Source organism: Salmo salar, chromosome ssa07 (genome assembly GCF_905237065.1).
Source record: "Salmo salar chromosome ssa07, Ssal_v3.1, whole genome shotgun sequence".
Taxonomy (NCBI): domain Eukaryota; kingdom Metazoa; phylum Chordata; class Actinopteri; order Salmoniformes; family Salmonidae; genus Salmo; species Salmo salar.
In genome coordinates this window covers 15,804,558-15,822,318 of record NC_059448.1, presented here as the reverse complement: position 1 = coordinate 15,822,318, position 17,761 = coordinate 15,804,558, and the positions used below count along the sequence as shown (strand labels likewise).

At 45.2% G+C, this 17,761-nt stretch overlaps 1 protein-coding gene across 2 annotated transcripts in view; it reads left to right on the top strand.

Moving 5' to 3' along the window:
• The first annotated feature begins 184 nt into the window (after nucleotides 1–184).
• The window catches only part of LOC106608658 (protein Dok-7), a 39,071-nt gene continuing 21,494 nt past the window's right edge, over nucleotides 185–17,761 (top strand). For both annotated transcript variants that reach the window (XM_014206749.2, XM_045721588.1), the window contains exons 1-5: nucleotides 185–305; nucleotides 404–449; nucleotides 7,167–7,397; nucleotides 10,952–11,152; nucleotides 17,033–17,152. In XM_014206749.2, the coding sequence (XP_014062224.1) occupies nucleotides 252–305; nucleotides 404–449; nucleotides 7,167–7,397; nucleotides 10,952–11,152; nucleotides 17,033–17,152 (652 nt within the window). In that variant the 5' untranslated portion in view covers nucleotides 185–251. The remainder of the gene's footprint in view (nucleotides 306–403; nucleotides 450–7,166; nucleotides 7,398–10,951; nucleotides 11,153–17,032; nucleotides 17,153–17,761) is intronic.

Below are 17,761 nucleotides of genomic sequence, written 5' to 3'. Positions count from 1 at the left end.
GAAAAATCACCTGTTGAAAAATCACCTGTTGAAAAATCACCTGTTGAAAAATCACCTGTTGAAAAATCTGTAAATTTGGGTGGGTGCGGTTCTGTGTGTTTGCGTTGGTGTCGGATGGGCGTGCACGAAGCGCGTGTACAAGGGGGAGTGTGTGCCCCTCACCAGTAGGCTAAAGCTATTTTGAAAATGACCTCTCATTCGGGCACCGGACAGCGACACCGCAGCTGTTTGGTTTGGAACCATGACTGAAGATGACGGATTCAGTTGTCGTGGAGGGATATGTCAAAATCAGAGATGGAAAAAAGGTCTTTACAAAACAAATTAATTCAGTGAATTTGAATGTGCATCAAAGTTATACAATATTTTAACGTTTGCGTCTGTTTCGTACGGTTGTCTCTTTCAGTGGAAGGATAGGTGGGTCGCACTTCGCAAGCCATCGCCGGTTGCAGGTACGTCGCTCACTGTTCTATATTCGATGGCGCGTAACACACGTTGTTAGAAAAACATCAGCGCATAACTTTACTTTGTTTTATTTTTTTTAAATGTATATGGTCATTTAATAGGCCTACAATTAAATTCGAAGGTTTACTGCTTGTGGTCTATTTACTACCGTAGGAAATCGATAAATAACTTTCTACTTGTTATTTAGCCTACTAAACATCCCCAAAAACAGCAACAAAGTTGCATTACTGCATGCCATGGAATTCAATATTTTCCCATGCATAGGCTACTGTGCTGATAGTTTCGAATTTTGGGTTGCTCCTTCAAACTTTGGCTCGCCCCGTATTAAAATGAAAGTGTTCTGGTGCTAGGCTACATTTAAAGAGGCCGCTGCTGTATGTGTGTTTATAACTGGTTTGTAAGCATGCATCAGGCAATTACGCTGTAAATACAATGTAGGAAATGTAGTTGTATGTCAAATGTGTCTGTAGTTATTAAGAATTTAAAATATAGTCTTCTGATTGGAAGTGATTACCTTTACTGTGCTATAGGCTAGTTATTGTGTCTCTTGATGTTCAGATCAGTGGAGATTGCTGAGGGGAGGACGGCTCATTATAATGGCTTTAATGGAGCAAATGGAATGGCATCAAACACAAGGAAACCATGTGTTTAATGTATTTGATACCATTCCACCCATTTCGCTCCAGCCATTAACGAGTCCATCCTCCCCAATTAAGGTGCCACCAACCTTCTGTGGTTCAGATATAACAGTAAATGCACTCACAATATTATTGTGGGATATCATGTGTTGTCAGTAGCGAGGAGCACTGGCCAACTACTGTGGACCAACTACTGTCTGTTTTCACCATATGCCTGTACGGTCACAGTAAATGCCAAGCACCCAAGATAACCATTCCACCTGCCTTTCATACTATGTCAAGAGGTACTGGTACTTACAGTAGGCCTGGCATATTATGGGCTCTGGCCATGTCTTACAAGTGTCAGGTGCTGCCAACAGGTTTACTCAAAGTGCAAAAGTCGCTGATTGACTTATCATTGTGTTGAGTGTAGCCTTTCAGGATAATATAGGAAGTCAGAGTCCTTTTGATATTTTCGAAGCAGGCCAGACAATATGGTCCATTTATTTAACTCGTATTCTTCCCTAGACAGTAGGGATGTACTGAAGTCGAGTATAAAACATTTTCTAATGGTCTTTCTTCTTCCCCTATTTCATCCTCCCACCTCAGAACTGACAATACAATACATTACAATACAATATAATGCAATAAATAACATAACATAACATAACATAATACAATACATTACAATAAAATATAATTCTATATAATACAGTACAATACAATACATTACAATAAATTACAATACATTATAATTCTATATAATACAATACAATACATTACATTACAATACATTACAATACAATATAATACTATGTAATAAAGTACAATAGAATACATTACAGTACATTACAATATAATACAATACAATACAACATAATACAATACAATATAACATAAAATAACATAATACATTAAAATAAATTACAATACAATATAATATAATACAATATAATATGGTACAATACATTACAATATTGTACAATACAGTACAATACCATAAAAAAAACAGTAAAATAAATTATAATATACTAAATTGTAACATATTACAAAAGAACACATTGCAGTTTAATATAATACAATACAGTACAGTACAATATTGTACAATACAATGTGAAATATATTTTAATACAATACAATGCAGTACAATACAGTACAGTACAATATATTACAATAACATAAAATATAATATAATACAATGCAGTACAATACAGTACCGTAACAATATCCACAATATCAAAATACACGTAACACAAACAATCCTACACAAAGACATGATAGGGAACAGAGGAATAAATACATATGAATTGATTGGGGAATGAAAACCAGGTGTGCAGGGAACAAGACAAAACAAATGGATACATGAAAAATGGAGGTGACGAGGAGAGGAGCCGACTTCGGCGGAAGTCGTGACAGTACCCCCCGACGCGCAGCCCCAGCGGTGCGTCGACACCGGCCTCGGGGACCAGCCGGAGGGCGAGGCGCAGGGCGATCCGGCCGGCGACGGTGGATCTCACGCTGTAGTTCAGGGTCTAATACATCCACCACCGGAACCCAGCAACTCTCCTCCGGACCATACCCCTCCCACTCCACGTGGTACTGAAGGTCCCCCGCCCGACGCCTTGAATCCAGGATGGAACGGACGGAGTACGCCGGGGCCCCCTCGATGTCCAGAGGGGGCGGAGGAACCTACCGTACCTCAATCTCCTGGAGTGGACCAGCCATCACCAGTCTGAGGAGAGACACATGGAACGAGGGGTTAATATGGTAATCGGGGGGAAGCTGTAACCTGTAACATACCTCGTTCACTCTCCTCAGGACTTTGAATGGCCCCACAAACCGCGGGCCCAGCTTCCGGCAGGGCAGGCGGAGGGGCAGGTTTCGGGTCGAGAGCCAGACCCTGTCCCCTGCTGCGAACACCGGGGCCTCACTGCGGTGACGGTACGCGCTGGTCTTTTGGCGCAGCGCGGCCTGCTGGAGGTGACCAGGTCTCCTCCGCGCGTCTGAACCACTCGTCCACCGCAGGAGCCTCGGTCTGACTCCGATGCCACGGTGCCAGAACCGGCTGGTACCCCAATACACACTGAAAGGGGGAGAGGTTTGTGGAGGAGTGGCGGAGCGAGTTCTGCGCCATCTCTGCCCAGGGCACAAACGCCGCCCACTCCCCTGGCCGGTCCTGGCAATAGGGCCGCAGAAACCTGCCCACATCCTGATTCACTCTCTCCACCTGCCCATTACTCTCGGGGTGGAAACCCGAGGTAAGGCTGATCGAGACCCCCAAACGTTCCATGAACGCCCTCCAGACTCTCGAAGTGAACTGGGGACCCCGATCAGACACTATATCCTCAGGTACCCCGTAGTGACAGAAGACGTGTGTAAACAGGGCCTCCGCAGTTTGTAGGGCCGTAGGGAGACCGGGCAGATGGAGGAGACGACAGGACTTAGAGAAACGATCCACAACGACCAAGATCGTGGTGTTCCCCAGTGAGGGAGGAAGATCCGTTAGAAAATCAACCGACAGGTGTGACCAAGGCCGTTGTGAAACGGGTAAGGGATGTAGCTTACCTCTGGGCAGGTGTCTAGGAGCCTTACACTGGGCGCACACCGAGCAGGAGGAAACATAAACCCTCACGTCCCGAGCTAAGGTGGGCCACCAGTATTTCCCAGACAGACAGCGCACCGTCCGACCGATGACCAGAGGAGGGTGATGTGTGGGCCCAATAGATCAACTGGTCACGGACAGCAGACGGAACGTACTGAAGTCCGACGGGACACTGGAGTGGAGCGGGTTCAGTACTCAACGCCCACTCAATGTGCGCGTCCAGCTCCCACACGACCGGCGCTACCAGGCAGGAGGCCGGGAGAATGGGAGTCTGATCCATGGGCCGCTCCTCTGTGTCATACATCCGGGACAGTGCGTCTGCCTTAACATTCTGGGAACCTGGTCTGTAGGACAGGGTAAACACAAAACGGGTAAAGAACATGGCCCACCTTGCCTGACGAGGATTCAGTCTCCTAGCTGCCCGGAAGTACTCCAGGTAGCGGTGGTCAGTCCAGATGAGGAAAGGGTGTTTAGCCCCCTCAAGCCAATGTCTCCACGCCTTCAAAGCCTTAACCACAGCCAACAGCTCCCGGTCCCCCACATCATAGTTCCGCTCCGCCGGGCTGAGCTTCTTCGAGAAGAGAGCACAGGGGCGGAGCTTCGGTGGCGTGCCCGAGCGCTGAGAGAGCACGGCTCCGATCCCAGCCTCGGACACGTCCATCTCCACTATGTATGCCAAAGAGGGATCCGGATGGGCCAGCACGGGAGCCGAGGTAAACAGAGCTCTCAGCTGCCCAAAATTCCTGTCCAACTCAACCGACCATTGCAGATGTACAGGACCCCCCTTCAGCTGTGAGGTAATGGGAGCAGCTACCTGGCCAAAACCCCAGATAAATCTCTGGTAGTAATTGGCAAACCCTAAAAATTGCTGCACCTCCTTTACCGTGGTGGGAGTCGGCCAATTACGCATGGCTGCTATGCGGTCACTCTACATCTCCACCCCTGATGTGGAAATGCGATACCCTAGGAAGGAGACGGACTGTTGAATGAACAGGCATTTCTCAGCCTTGACGTACAGGTCATGCTCCAGCAGTCGTCCAAGTACCTTGCGCACCAAAGACATATGCTCGGCGCGTGTAGCGGAGTATATCAGAATGTCATCGATATACACCACTACACCCTGCCCGTGCAGGTCCCTGAAAATCTTGTCTACAAAGGATTGGAAGACTGATGGAGCATTCATCAACCTGTACGGCATGACGAGGCACTCATAATGCCCTGTAGTGGTACTAAATGCCGTCTTCCACTCGTCTCCCTCTTGGATACGCACCAGATTGTACGCACTCCTGAGATCCAGTTTAGTGAAGAAGCGCACCCTGTGCATTGACTAAATCGCCGTGGTGATAAGAGGTAGCGGGTAACTGTACCTCACTGTGATTTGATTGAGACCTCTATAATCAATGCACTGGCGCAGACCTCCATCCTTCTTCACAAAAAATAAACTCGAGGAGGCGGGTGAAGTGGAGGACCGAATGTACCCCTGACGCAGGGATTCGGAGACATATGTCTCCATAGCCACCGTTTCCACTTGCGACAGGGGATACACTGCAGTGCAGCGTCTACCAGGAGATTTATCGCACAACCCCCCCCGTCGATGGGGTGGTAATTGAGTCGCCTTCTTCTTACAGAAGGCGAGAGCCAAATCGGCATATTCTGGGGGAATGCGCACGGTGGAGACCTGGTCTGGACTTTCCACCGTGGTAGCACCATCAGAAACCCCTACACACCTCCCTGAGAACTCTCGCGACCACCCCGTGAGAGCCCTCTGTTGCCAGGAAATGGTGGGGTTATGACGAGCCAACCAGGGAAGGCCTAGTACCATGGGAAACGCAGTAGAGTCAATGAGAAAGAGACTGATTCTCTCATCGTGAACCCCCTGCGTCTCCATGGCCAGGGAGATGGTGGCCTCCCTGATTAGCCCGGACCCTAATGGTCGACTATCCAGAGCGTGAACCAGAAAAGGTCTATCCACAGGAATAATGGGGATCCCTAAACTAAGTGCTAACGCTCTGTCAATAAAATTCCCAGCTGCGCCTGAATTGACGAGCGCCTTATGCTGGGAATGTGGGGAGAACTCAGGGAAACAAATAGGTACAAACAGGTGGACAACAGAGGACTCTGGATGAGAGTGGTGCATACTCACCTGGGGTGACGTCAGAGTGCCCTGCCTGCTGCCTCAACTCCCAGAGGGACCAACCTGGCACCGACCGGCAGTGTCCCCTCTGCGGCCACAGATGGTGCACGTGAAGGCCCCTCCTCCAGCATCCCTACGTGCAGCCCCTCCCAACTCTATGGGCACCGGAGCGGGAGTGCTGGGAGATGAAACCGATAGAGCCCCCTCAGGACGTCCACGGATGACCAGCTGGTTATCCAACCGGATGGACATATCCACCAGTTGGTCAAAGGTGGTGGTGGCATCCCTGCAGGCCAACTCCAGTCGGACGTCCTCACGTAAGCTGCATCGATAGTGGTCGATGAGGGCCCTGTCGTTCCATCCTGCTCCAGTGGCCAAATCCTGTGCGCTCCTCGTCTCCTGCCACAAATGGAAGAGTCGTTCACCCGCCGCTCTACCTTCGGGCGGATGGTCAAAGACGGCCCGGAAACGGGGGTAAACTCCTCGGAGTGGTCCAACGCCGCGTCTTCCTCTCCCCACATGGCGTTTTCCCACTCCAGAGCTCTCTCCGAGAGGCATGAGACGAGGGCGGATACTCTCTCCCTTCTTGAGGGAGCTGGGTGAACAGTGGCCAGGTATAGGTCCAGTTGTAAAAGGAACCCCTGGCACTGTGCGGCCGTCCCATCATACTCCCTGGGAAGGGAGAGACGTATTCCACTGGAGCTGGATCCGGACGGGACGGGTAGAGATAACCCCGGTTGAGCTGGTCGAGGCGCTGGAGAGACTTCCTGTCTCTCTCAGCGGTCCATGGTCTGGACAATGCGATCCATCATGGCACAGGTGCAGGAGAGCAGAGTAGTGAACAGGCGCACTTTTTATTCCGGTCAAAATGACAGCACAAAAATAACATAAAATGTGCCCAAAACACAGAACATAGACAAAAAGTAATGCCCGTAACAATATCAAAATATAGGTAACACAAACAATCCTACACAAAGACATGATGGGGAACAGAGGAATAAATACATATGAATTGATTGGGGAATGAAAACCAGGTGTGCAGGGAACAAGACATGAAAAATGGAGGTGACGTCGACCGCCGAACGCTGCCCGAACAAGGAGAGGAGCCGACTTCGGCGGAAGTTGTGACAGTTCCTGGACACAGATTAAGCCTAGTCCTGGACTAAAAAGCACTTTCAAAGGATATTTCTTTTGAACACACTTTTTAGTCCAAGAATGATCTTAGTCTGTCCAGGAAACTGACCCTTTATGTTGTAGGATACAAATGTAATAGATCATCAATTTTATACATCATAATTTTGTGAAACTTAAGTTTTTCCTTATGTTCTCTCTTCTCTCCCAATTTTCCCAGACTGCTTGGTACTTCTGGTCTACAAAGACAAGTCGGATAAAGCCCAGGGCCACCGGGAGAGGGTCAGCGTCACCTTGGAGGACATCTGTGGTCTGGAGACATGTCTCTCCTATGAGGGGGTGGGCTACACGCTGGTCATCCTCTGCCTGGGCCAGGTTGTCATGCTGGGCTTCGATGGAAAGGAGGCTCTGCTGGCCTGGGACATCCGCATCCGCTACAGTCTGGGGGAAGGTGGGAGATGCACTGCTTTATGGTAGTCATTGTTTGTGCCCCATATTTGTACTATGTGGATTAGTTTGTGAAGTAATAAGTTGAACTCATGTAGTAGATTTTAGCCTTGGACATCCGTGTCCCCTTCAGCCCGATGGTTATTGCAGGGGGCCCATGTAAGTGTAACCGATGTGAAATGGCTAGTTAGTTAGTGGTGGTGCGCGCTAATAGCGTTTCAATCGGTGACGTCACTCGCTCTGAGACTTGAAGTAGGGTTTCCCCTTGCGTTGAAAGGGCCACGGCTTTTGTGGCGCGATGGGTAACGATGCTTCGTGGGGTGTCAGTTGTTGATGTGTGCAAGGGTCCCTGGTTCGAGTCCGGGTTGGGGCGAAGAGAGGGACGGAACCTACGCTGTTACATAAGTAGTATGTAATGTGTATAACTGTTAGGCGTTGAGTCAAATCAGCGTGTTTTTAGCTGGACCTGGCACATTGGTATCTGCTACACTACAGCCTAGGCAACAGGCAGTCTTACGGGTAGGTCCTTGTTGACAGTGTTCTCCATTGACGTGCTCTTCTGGGTCACCCAAGTGTTGTGCAATATGAATTTACATAACATGTGCATCAAACCAAATCATTTCAATGTAACCAGTAAGGTGTTTTAGATGTCAGTTTGATGACTGATTGAGCATGGAATGGGTTATAACTGGTTGTATCTATTCATATCCCTGTCAACATCCGGAAATATGTATTCATTAATATGTGTTTTGACATTTTTATGCTCTGATTTTGGTGTAGAAGTTTAATAAGGCAATTTATATTTTGTAGAACTCTTATTGACTCCACAGAGTCCAGTTGAATTGTGTTGTGGAACAAATGAGTGTAAAAAAAATCTGATGTATTTGATCTATTGTGTGGAGTGTAATTGGAATGGTCAGGCGGACATATTGCAGCTGCCCTTTGTCTGTGTGCTTGTGTGTGTGTGTGTGTGCGTGTGTGTGTGCAATGTAAATGCTAGTGTGTGTGTTCTACTGTGTGTTTGTGGGTGAGTGGGGTAATTGTCGTGCTCTGGTGTGAAGTGTCAAATCAAATCAAATGTAATTTTATTCTTCACTTTATTCTTTACAAATGCTTTGTAAACAACAGGTGTAGACTAACAGTGAAATGCTTATTTACTGGCCCTTCCCAACAATGCAGAGAGAAAGAAAATAGAGAAATAATAGAAAAGTAAAACATGCAATAATAAAATACACAATGAGTAATGACAACTTATATACACGGGGTACCAGTACCGAGTCGATGTGCAGGGGTACGAGGTAATTGAGGTAGATACACTACATGACCAAACTGTTGCAACAAAGTTAGAAGCACAGAATCGTCTAGAATGTAATTATGTGCTGTAACGTTAAGATTTCCCTTCACTGGAACTAAGGGGCCGAGCCCGAACCACAAAAAACCGCACCAGAGACCATTATTCCTCCTCCACCAAACTTTACAGAGGCACTATGCTTTGAATCTGCCCGGTAGTGTTCGCCTGGCATCTACCAAACCCAGATTCAACCGTCACACTGCCAGATGGTGAAGCGTCATTCATCACTCCAGAGAACGCGTTTCCACTGCTCCAGAGTTCAATGGCGGCGAGCTTTACACCCCTCCAGACGTTGCATGGCATTGCGCATGGTGATCTTAGGCTTGTGTGCGGCTGCTCGGCCATGGAAACCCATTTCATGAAACTCCCGACGGACAGTTCTTGTGCTGATGTTGCTTCCAGAGGCAGTTTGGAACTTTGTAGTGAGTGTTGCAACCAAAGACAGACGATTTTTACGCGCTACATGCTTCAACACTCGGCGGTCCCGTTCTGTGAGTTTGTATGGCTTACCAATTCGTGGCGGGGATGTTGTTGCTCGTAGAAGTTTTCACTTCACAATAACAGCACTTACAGTTTACCGGGGCAGCTTAAGCAGGGCAGAAATTTGCTAAACTGGCTTATTGGAAAGATGGCATCCTATGACGGTGCCACATTGAAAGTCACTGAGCTCTTCAGTAAGGCATTCTACTGCCAATGTTTGTCTATGGAGATTGCATGGCTGGGTGCTCGTCTGTCAGCAACAGACGTGCCTGAAATAGCCAAATCCACTCATTTGAAGGGATGTCCACATACTTTTGTATATACAGTGTATCAAGAAGCTGATTAAACAGAATGATCATTATACAGGTGCACCTTGTGCTGGGGACAATAAAAGGCCACTCTTAAATGTGCAGTTTTGTCACAATACAATGCCACAATGTCAATAAAATAAATTGTGAAGTGACAGATAATGAACAGTATGTCTATATGATGGGTAAAAAACTTTTGTGCAAAAAGGATCAATACAGATAGTCCGGGTAGCTATTAAGTTAACTATTTAACTAACTAGCTTGGGGGTGGAAGCTGTTCAGGGTCCTGCTGGTTCCAGACTTGGTGTATTGATGCCGCTTGCCGTGCGGTAGCAGAGAGAACAGTCTATGGCCAAGCATTTGCCATACCAAGCAGTGATGCAGCCAGTCAAGATGCTTTCAATGGTGCAGCTGTGGAACTTTTTGAGGATTTGAGGGCCCGTGACAAATCTTTTCAGCCTCCTGAGGGGGAAGTGGCGTTGTCGTGCCCTATTCACAACTGTGTCGGTGTGTGTAGACCATGATAGACCCTTAGTGATGTGGACACGAGGAACTTGAAGCTCTCGACCCGCTCCACTACAGCCCTGTCGATGTGATTGGAGGTGTGCTCAACCCACCGTCTTGCTGACTTGTGGCCAGGCACGCAGAAATGTCACCTGCCAGCCTGTGGCTGAGGGCCGCTGTGTGCCAGCGCTTTTGTTGTGATTTGTGACACCCCATGAATCTTTCTCAAACTGAGCGATGACACGCCGGGACTGGCTGACATTTTCTCATCTTTGGCGCCATCAATCTCTCTTCTAACAGAGTTTACTCACTGGCATCACTCATGTATTTTAATGTAGTTCCTGCTTGGTATCGAGGAACTCCCACTTGTACACATACTCACACACTGTTTCTCAAGCACTTACAATTCACATACACAAAACACCCAGTCTACACACACACACACACACACGCACACACACGCACACACACGCACACGCACACACACACACACACACACACACTTAAAACATTTATAAAACAGATAAACAGACAACACAGGTTCCTACCCTGACCAGGCCTGCTGTTCCTCTTGTGTTGCTCATTAGCAAAAATATTGAGTCAATTACATTGGTGTTTGTGACAAGCTCTGATTGATTACATTTGGGCTTCAGATCTGAGCTCTACTCTGTTCAGCTTACCAATCTCACTCTCAATGCACTCACTGTTTTCCTTTTTTACTATACAGTTAAATCAAAGCCATACTGGAGCAATAATGTTTAGGATGAAATTGTTATTTCTATCCCTTTTTCAGTTATTGGCTACCAATAAAACAATTATTTGTGTCGAGGGAGTGATATGTTTTGATTAAATCAATTATTTGTTTTTATTGTATTTTGTTTAACTGGTTTTCAACTTCTCTTCTTCTCTGTCCAGTCCACAGGTTTAGTGTTGGTATCTTACCAGGCACCATGTTAGAGAGCGGGCCTGCGACCCTTCACTTGTGTAACAACCTATTGGTCCTGGTCAGGGACATTCTCCCCGTTATCATCGGCCAGTGGAACCTTCCAGACCTGCGCAGATATGGGCCTGTACCAAACGGCTTCGTCTTTGAGGGGGGGACGCGATGCGGCTACTGTGAGTTGATTGATGTCGCTGTTGTTGTTGTGCTACGGCTACTAACCATTGTGCTCTCATATTGTGTCACGAAAATGAAGAATGGCATTGTCATTGGATTTCCAGTTTGACATTAGGCTTTAGCAGATGGATCCTTTAAATCTAAGCCCAATGGCCTATAAAATTAGTCTTGGACTGTTTTTTTAGGAACTGGAACAAACTTCTATGACTATATGATCTGATGAAGTATCATGGAACTAATAAAGCGTCTGTTTCTGTTTGGTCATAAGAATGCTAATCCAATACAGTACATAACAACAGGAAATCAGACCCCACAGTTGATCTTTGATAGATTCAAATTCAAGGTGAATGTGGCATTAAGGAATGATCTGTGGGTTATACAGGTAACTGCCAAAATAAAGGAAACACCAACATTTAAGTGTCGTAATAAGGAATTTGGCCACTACGAGCCGCCAGGAAAGCTTCAATGCACCTTGACATAGATACTACAAGTGTCTGGAACACTATTGGAGGGATGTGACACCATTCTTCCATGAGAAATTCCATAATTTGGTGTTTTGTCGATGGTGGTGGGAAACACTTTTTATACATGACCCTAAGCATGGTGGGATGTTAATGGCTTAATATACTCAGAAACCGCACCTGTGTGGCAGCATCTGCTTTCAATATACTATGTATCCCTCATTTACTCAAGTGATTCCTTTATTTTGTCAGTTACCTGTATATGATGGCTATTATTTATGGTGACCTTTGGGACTAAACTTGATTTTATTGAGTGGACAACTACAGAAGTTAATTCAAACGATATATCCAAGCTTTTGCCAAGTTTTATTTTTCACTTACTTTGGTTACTAGACTTCAGTACCACTGTTTACAAAATGTGTTTCATGTTCACATGGAGCGTATGTTGGCATGTGCTTTCAGCAGCTTGTCTCACTCCACAAGTTTATCTAATTTACATGTTTCTGGGATTTATCTCATCACTGAGAGCATGAAAGATGAGTTTGGCATTCAGTGGGTTTAGATCATTACATTTTCCTTTTTTTCTCTCTCTGAGTCGTCTACCCTGTAGGAACAGCGTGCCAAATGGCATCATTCAGGCGGAGAACATTAGTGTCGGGACTATGACTACTGAGAGTGGTAAACAGAGTTGCTGGATGTTTCTTAATTTTTATGACTCATACTTGGGGCCAGACTTACATTAAATATGCTCAGTGGTGTTTGACGAGACACAGAATCATAAAAATAGCTCTTTGCATGTTAGTTTCATCTCACCGCAATGAGTCGGGAACTGATGATTTCTAGGATGGAAATCCATTCTAGACCGTTTGATTGGTCCCAAAAATCGATGGGTTGGGTGGGCAAGAACACACGTGGGTAAAGCGGCATTTGAAAATGCGTCTTTGGCTTTGATACTCTGATTGGTTAGAGATGATCCAATCGCTGATGACTTCTCATTTTGACTTCACCACAAACGACTTCAACGATGGCAGTCTCAGACTGAAGTATGTAGTGAACATAGAACAGCGGAAGAATTCAGTTTGAGTCGTCAGACAAGATGGATCAGACGTATAAACATCTGCTTTTGTAACTTGGGTAGACGACATGAAATAAAGTACTTGTTGTCATGGCCGATTTTCACAAAGCTTGCAAGCTTTGAATAGAAATCCAATCTCATTTAGCCTTGGTCCAGCAAAACTTAATCTCTAAATATAAAGTCAATGAAGTCATACTTGAGCAGAGAGCACGTTAAGTTTATTTCCATGGCCGTAACATGTGTATGTGATTGTGATATGGTATTTTGCAGTTTACATCCTGGAATAGACTCTAAACCGTTAAAGGTGGAAAGGACGCGTGTCAACACCTGTAGTGGACACAGACAGGAACGCAAAGCTGAAGACATCAGAGTAATATTAATACACACGATGAACTGGAAACAGGAGACTCCAGTATGTGATCCGTGATTCATTTAGCTCCATTCAATCTTCGGCTAGAGGTGCAACTTAATATCGTGAAGGTCACATTCGGGGAGAGTTTTCCAATCCATGCGTCATAAATAAAAGGGAAGCACATCCCTTTTTCAAAGATGGGAAAAATGTGTGTGTGTGTACACGGGATCTATACATGGGCGCGTCTGAATGTTTAAGTGTCGCGAAGGGCATGCATTCCAGAGATACGTTGACGCAGCACAGTTTATCCACAGCAGATGGAGAAGTGGGGCGACAGTGTTACTGGACCTCTGGCTGGGGGGTAACGTTGCTGCATGGTGTCTGGTGGTGAACTGGCCTCTTCAGTCTTTCCCATGTAGACTATCTCTAAGGCCAGGCTCAAAGTCTGTCTAAAACAACTCCCAGGGATTGTCAAATATCAAAACTGAGATGTTTCAAAGCCATGTTATGACAATGGGAACGGGGATGGATAACAAAACTACAGTATAATGAGAGAGGAAATATTCTTACTGCTTTTTATGTAGCTGGAAGCTAATGTCTGTTCAAAGTCTGTAGATCAGATCAGTCTGTCCAGACCAGTCTACAGACAGTCTGCACTGGACAGCAGCTTACCAAAGAGACCTCAAAACGAAGGATACTTCCATTGAGGAATACAGGGCTTTTATAATGATTTTAAAGAGCAGGGACAAGGCCGTCTGAACGCAGATATACATTAATAAGTGTGTTCCTATATGATTCACTGCTCATTCAGTGCTGGGTAGTTTCTTTCTAAATCTAACCTATTACAGTTACTAGTTACTCAGTGCTCATTCAGTGTTGGGTAGGTTCCTTTCTAAATGTAACCCGTAACAGTTACTAGTTACTCAGTGCTCATTCAGTGCTTTCATCTACTGCTGCTGGTGTCAGTTAATGGCCGCTGCCAGGGTTAGCTAGGTTCCTTTCTAAATGTAACCCGTAACAGTTACTAGTTACTCAGTGCTCATTCAGTGCTTTCATCTACTGCTGCTGGTGTCAGTTAATGGTCGCTGCCAGGGTGGGCCAGGTTACTTTCTACATGTAATCCGTTTGTTCTGTTAGTTAAATACACCTGTCCAAAATTGTAATCAGTAACATACCCTTTGGATTACCCAAACTCAGTAACGTAATCGGATTACTTTCAGTTACTTTTACTTTCCTCTTAAACGCCGCTGCATGGTCAATCTGACGTCTACATTGGCCGTGCAGCATCTACAGTGATACGGCATCTGCAGAAGTCAGGGCATTCATACTTATTGCACTTCGCAGGGCAGCGCAGAGCTATTGGGAAGGAAATTGTCAAGGAAGTGAGTTTGTGTTTATACAGGACCTCCCGCCCCCATCTACCGTCAACCAATCATGTCAATGCGGAGCTGTATGGAGTTCTCCGCATTGTTACAAAATTTGGTAGGCACACGGCGATGCAAAACACATTTTCGGATTAAGGATAAATTAACCCTAAATTTAACCACAGTACTAACCCTAACGCCTAGCCCTAACCTCAAATTAAGACCAAAAAGCACTTTTTCCCCCCATAAATGTTTACAATATAGCAAATTTTGACTTGGCCCATCTAGCGGAAATCACCCAGTTCTGCCTGAAAAATTCCATTGGCTACATTTGCTATTGGCCTATTGTTTACGTTTTTGTAGGTGAAACGTTAATATTTCCATAACTTGCAGCTGTTTAAGTCTATCAAAAGTGTCAAAGTTTGACCATGTGTCCGTTAGGCCAATAGATTTTTTTTAAACTAGCACGAATTAAATTGAGCATTAAAAGCCCCACTCATGGTCATCTTAAATTGAACTCGTATGGAGCACAACATAACGGGGGAGTTTAGAAGGGAGGAACTCAAACTTTTATTCCATAGGCTGGGATCCGCACGATGCAGCTGTCACAAGAGCACATTTTTCACTGGCTGTCAACTTCATTACATCGATTCTGGTGCAAACATTTCTTAAACGGAATCAAACAGAACGGAACGGGGAGGAACCTACCTGAATTTACCCAATAGAAACTCTTGTTTTGCTCTGTTTGCTTCCGATTTGTTTCTTTGTCACAAAAACAATGATTGATAGGCAGTTTAAACTACTTCAGTTCAACCATTATTGGGTTTAAATACAGAAAAACATTTCTGAAAAGCATCCAAAACAATAGCAGAGCATCAGTGTGATTCACATTAATGGCCTATGTAGCCTATAATAGACCTAATTGATTTCCGTATCGCCGGAAGGCTACATCCTTACCTTCAAGCGTTTATTCAAATTGGATAATCTTTGGATGCCGACAGCAGTCGCACCATTGGAAGACATAGCTTCGACTGTAGCATACAAAAGACTAGTATTCCTGCTATTTTCTCGCGATCTATCAAAATGCATTTGGTGTCATCATAGTGGTCTTGTGGTCAGACTCGCTCAGGCAGAACAAACTTAAATTTTCAACTTTTTTCAATGCTGATTTGAATGTCATTGAGAAAACAGAAAGGTGTCAAATTTTTTGGGGGCAAACATCCTTTCTGAATTTAAAAGTAATCCTAGAAGTAATCAAGTTTTTCAAAAGGATCTGCAATCTGATTACAATATTTCTGCTGGTAATGTAACAGATTACAGTAAAAAAAAAACGTAATATGTTACTCCCCAACCCTGCCTGCTGCTTGGACGACTGTCAACTGCTACTGATCCTGGGTAAAAATAAGAGACCCAAAATTGACTCTCATTGCTTCACCGCAGAGCTTAGAGTTTACTTACATACTAGTCTAAAACCCTATCCCCCCAGCAAATGGCTGAGCCTTGGTTTGGTCCTATGATTCGGACTCTATAAGGCAGAAGTGGAGGGGTTCATTACGTTAGGGTGGGGAGTGTGCAAGATGTGCTGCTTAGCTTTGTTGAAGGCTTTTCATGATGTCATCATTCAGGAAGTATGTTATTTCACTTGTTGCTTGTTGTTGTTGTAGCCAGAGCCTTGCGTTGTCCTCAAAGCGCCATTCATACTTCAGGTGAACAATGATGGATTACTTTCCACCCAGGTACTGACATAAATCAATACATAGGTGCAGTAGTAGACATTGCAGCTATTGAGAATCCATGAATACTGTAAATTATTCTCAAGTCAGATTGTTAATTAACCTTGTGAATTAGCCATTTTACTCAGAACAGGATGACAGATGACAACAGATGACTGCAGACAGGAGATGTTGTAACATGCTTCTTGAGTCCCCTCAGTGTAGACGTCTGAGTGGTCTTAGCTGCTAACCTCTGACCTCTTCTTAGGGTCGGTGGCATCTAAAGAATGTGAAGGGGGCCAGCTCTGTGGTGGGTGGTCTCAGGACCAAGTGACAGAAGGACCCTCTTGGTGACCTCCCTGGTGTGTCTAAGGCTTGGGGGTGATGGTTAGCAGCCTTGGTTGTTAGCGGAGAAGGCAAATAACTCCTGACCCATTAACCCTAACACCTTCTCAACCTATACCAACTTTACGCTTCGAATTGGACATTTTGAGTGACCGGAGCTGTATATCAGAGATTGACATTTTTACAGTTCATTTGTGTTGTGTGAGGCTTTATTTAGCCGTAGCTTATGTACATATTCTAGAATGTAGTTGGTTAACATAATCTAACTTCAGCGTTTTTTTTATATCTATGAAAGTTCAAGGTTGCTCTTATTTCACTATCTGGCTAAGTTGAAATGGACAACAATTGTCTGGTTGACAATCCAGAATCATGTCCATTCAGTCTGCAAACAAAATTAATGGGTGCTAGCAATTGCTATGCTTGTGAGCCAACTGGCCAGTACAAAGATGCATCACTGCACTCTACTTCCATCCATTTATAATTGACCCAGACGGGTGTAGTGAAACATTCACCACAATCTAAAGAGTGGAATGTGACATTAAGCCGTCTGTCTCTGTGTGTTTCCTACAGGGGCTGGCGTCTTCTTCCTATCGTCCATGGAGGGTGAGCAGATCAGCTTTCTATTCGACTGCATCGTCAGAGGCATCTCCCCCAGCAGAGTCCCTTTTGGACTTCGGCCAGTCCTGCCAGGTCAGTACCAAAGGTGTTTACTGATGCGTAGGTATGAAGGTTGTCACGGCTAGATATACGGCTTGCCTAAACAAGCACAGACCGACCAGGGTGGTGTACAGGACATATGGCAGCTGGGGGTATTTTTATCAAATTTCTGGGCAATTTAAATGGGGATGGATGAAATGTATCCATCAAGGTCATTCTGAGATAAGGTATATAGATGTAGAGTATCCATTGCCTTTTCGCCTTCTGAGTTGGCAAACACTTAAATTGAACACTTACCGTCTTAATCAAAACAAGTGTTCTTCGAGACATACTTCCAGTGGGATTTATCCTCTCTATAAAAGGGGTCCATCCCATGTGCTTTCTGGAATGCAGCCACTTCCATTGAGTCCCATGGATTCCATGCAATGTACTCTGATCCAACAGAATGATGACTGACAGCTGTTTTATACTTAATTGGATTAGCTGGGTACAGACTGTAATAATAGTGAATATAATAAGATAACCACTGAACTAACTGTACCATAAGCAGCATATACAACGGGACCACCTTATACATATGTAATAGGATAACCACTGTACTAACTGTAACTATAGCAACAAATTAAATCCAGTCACCTCTGA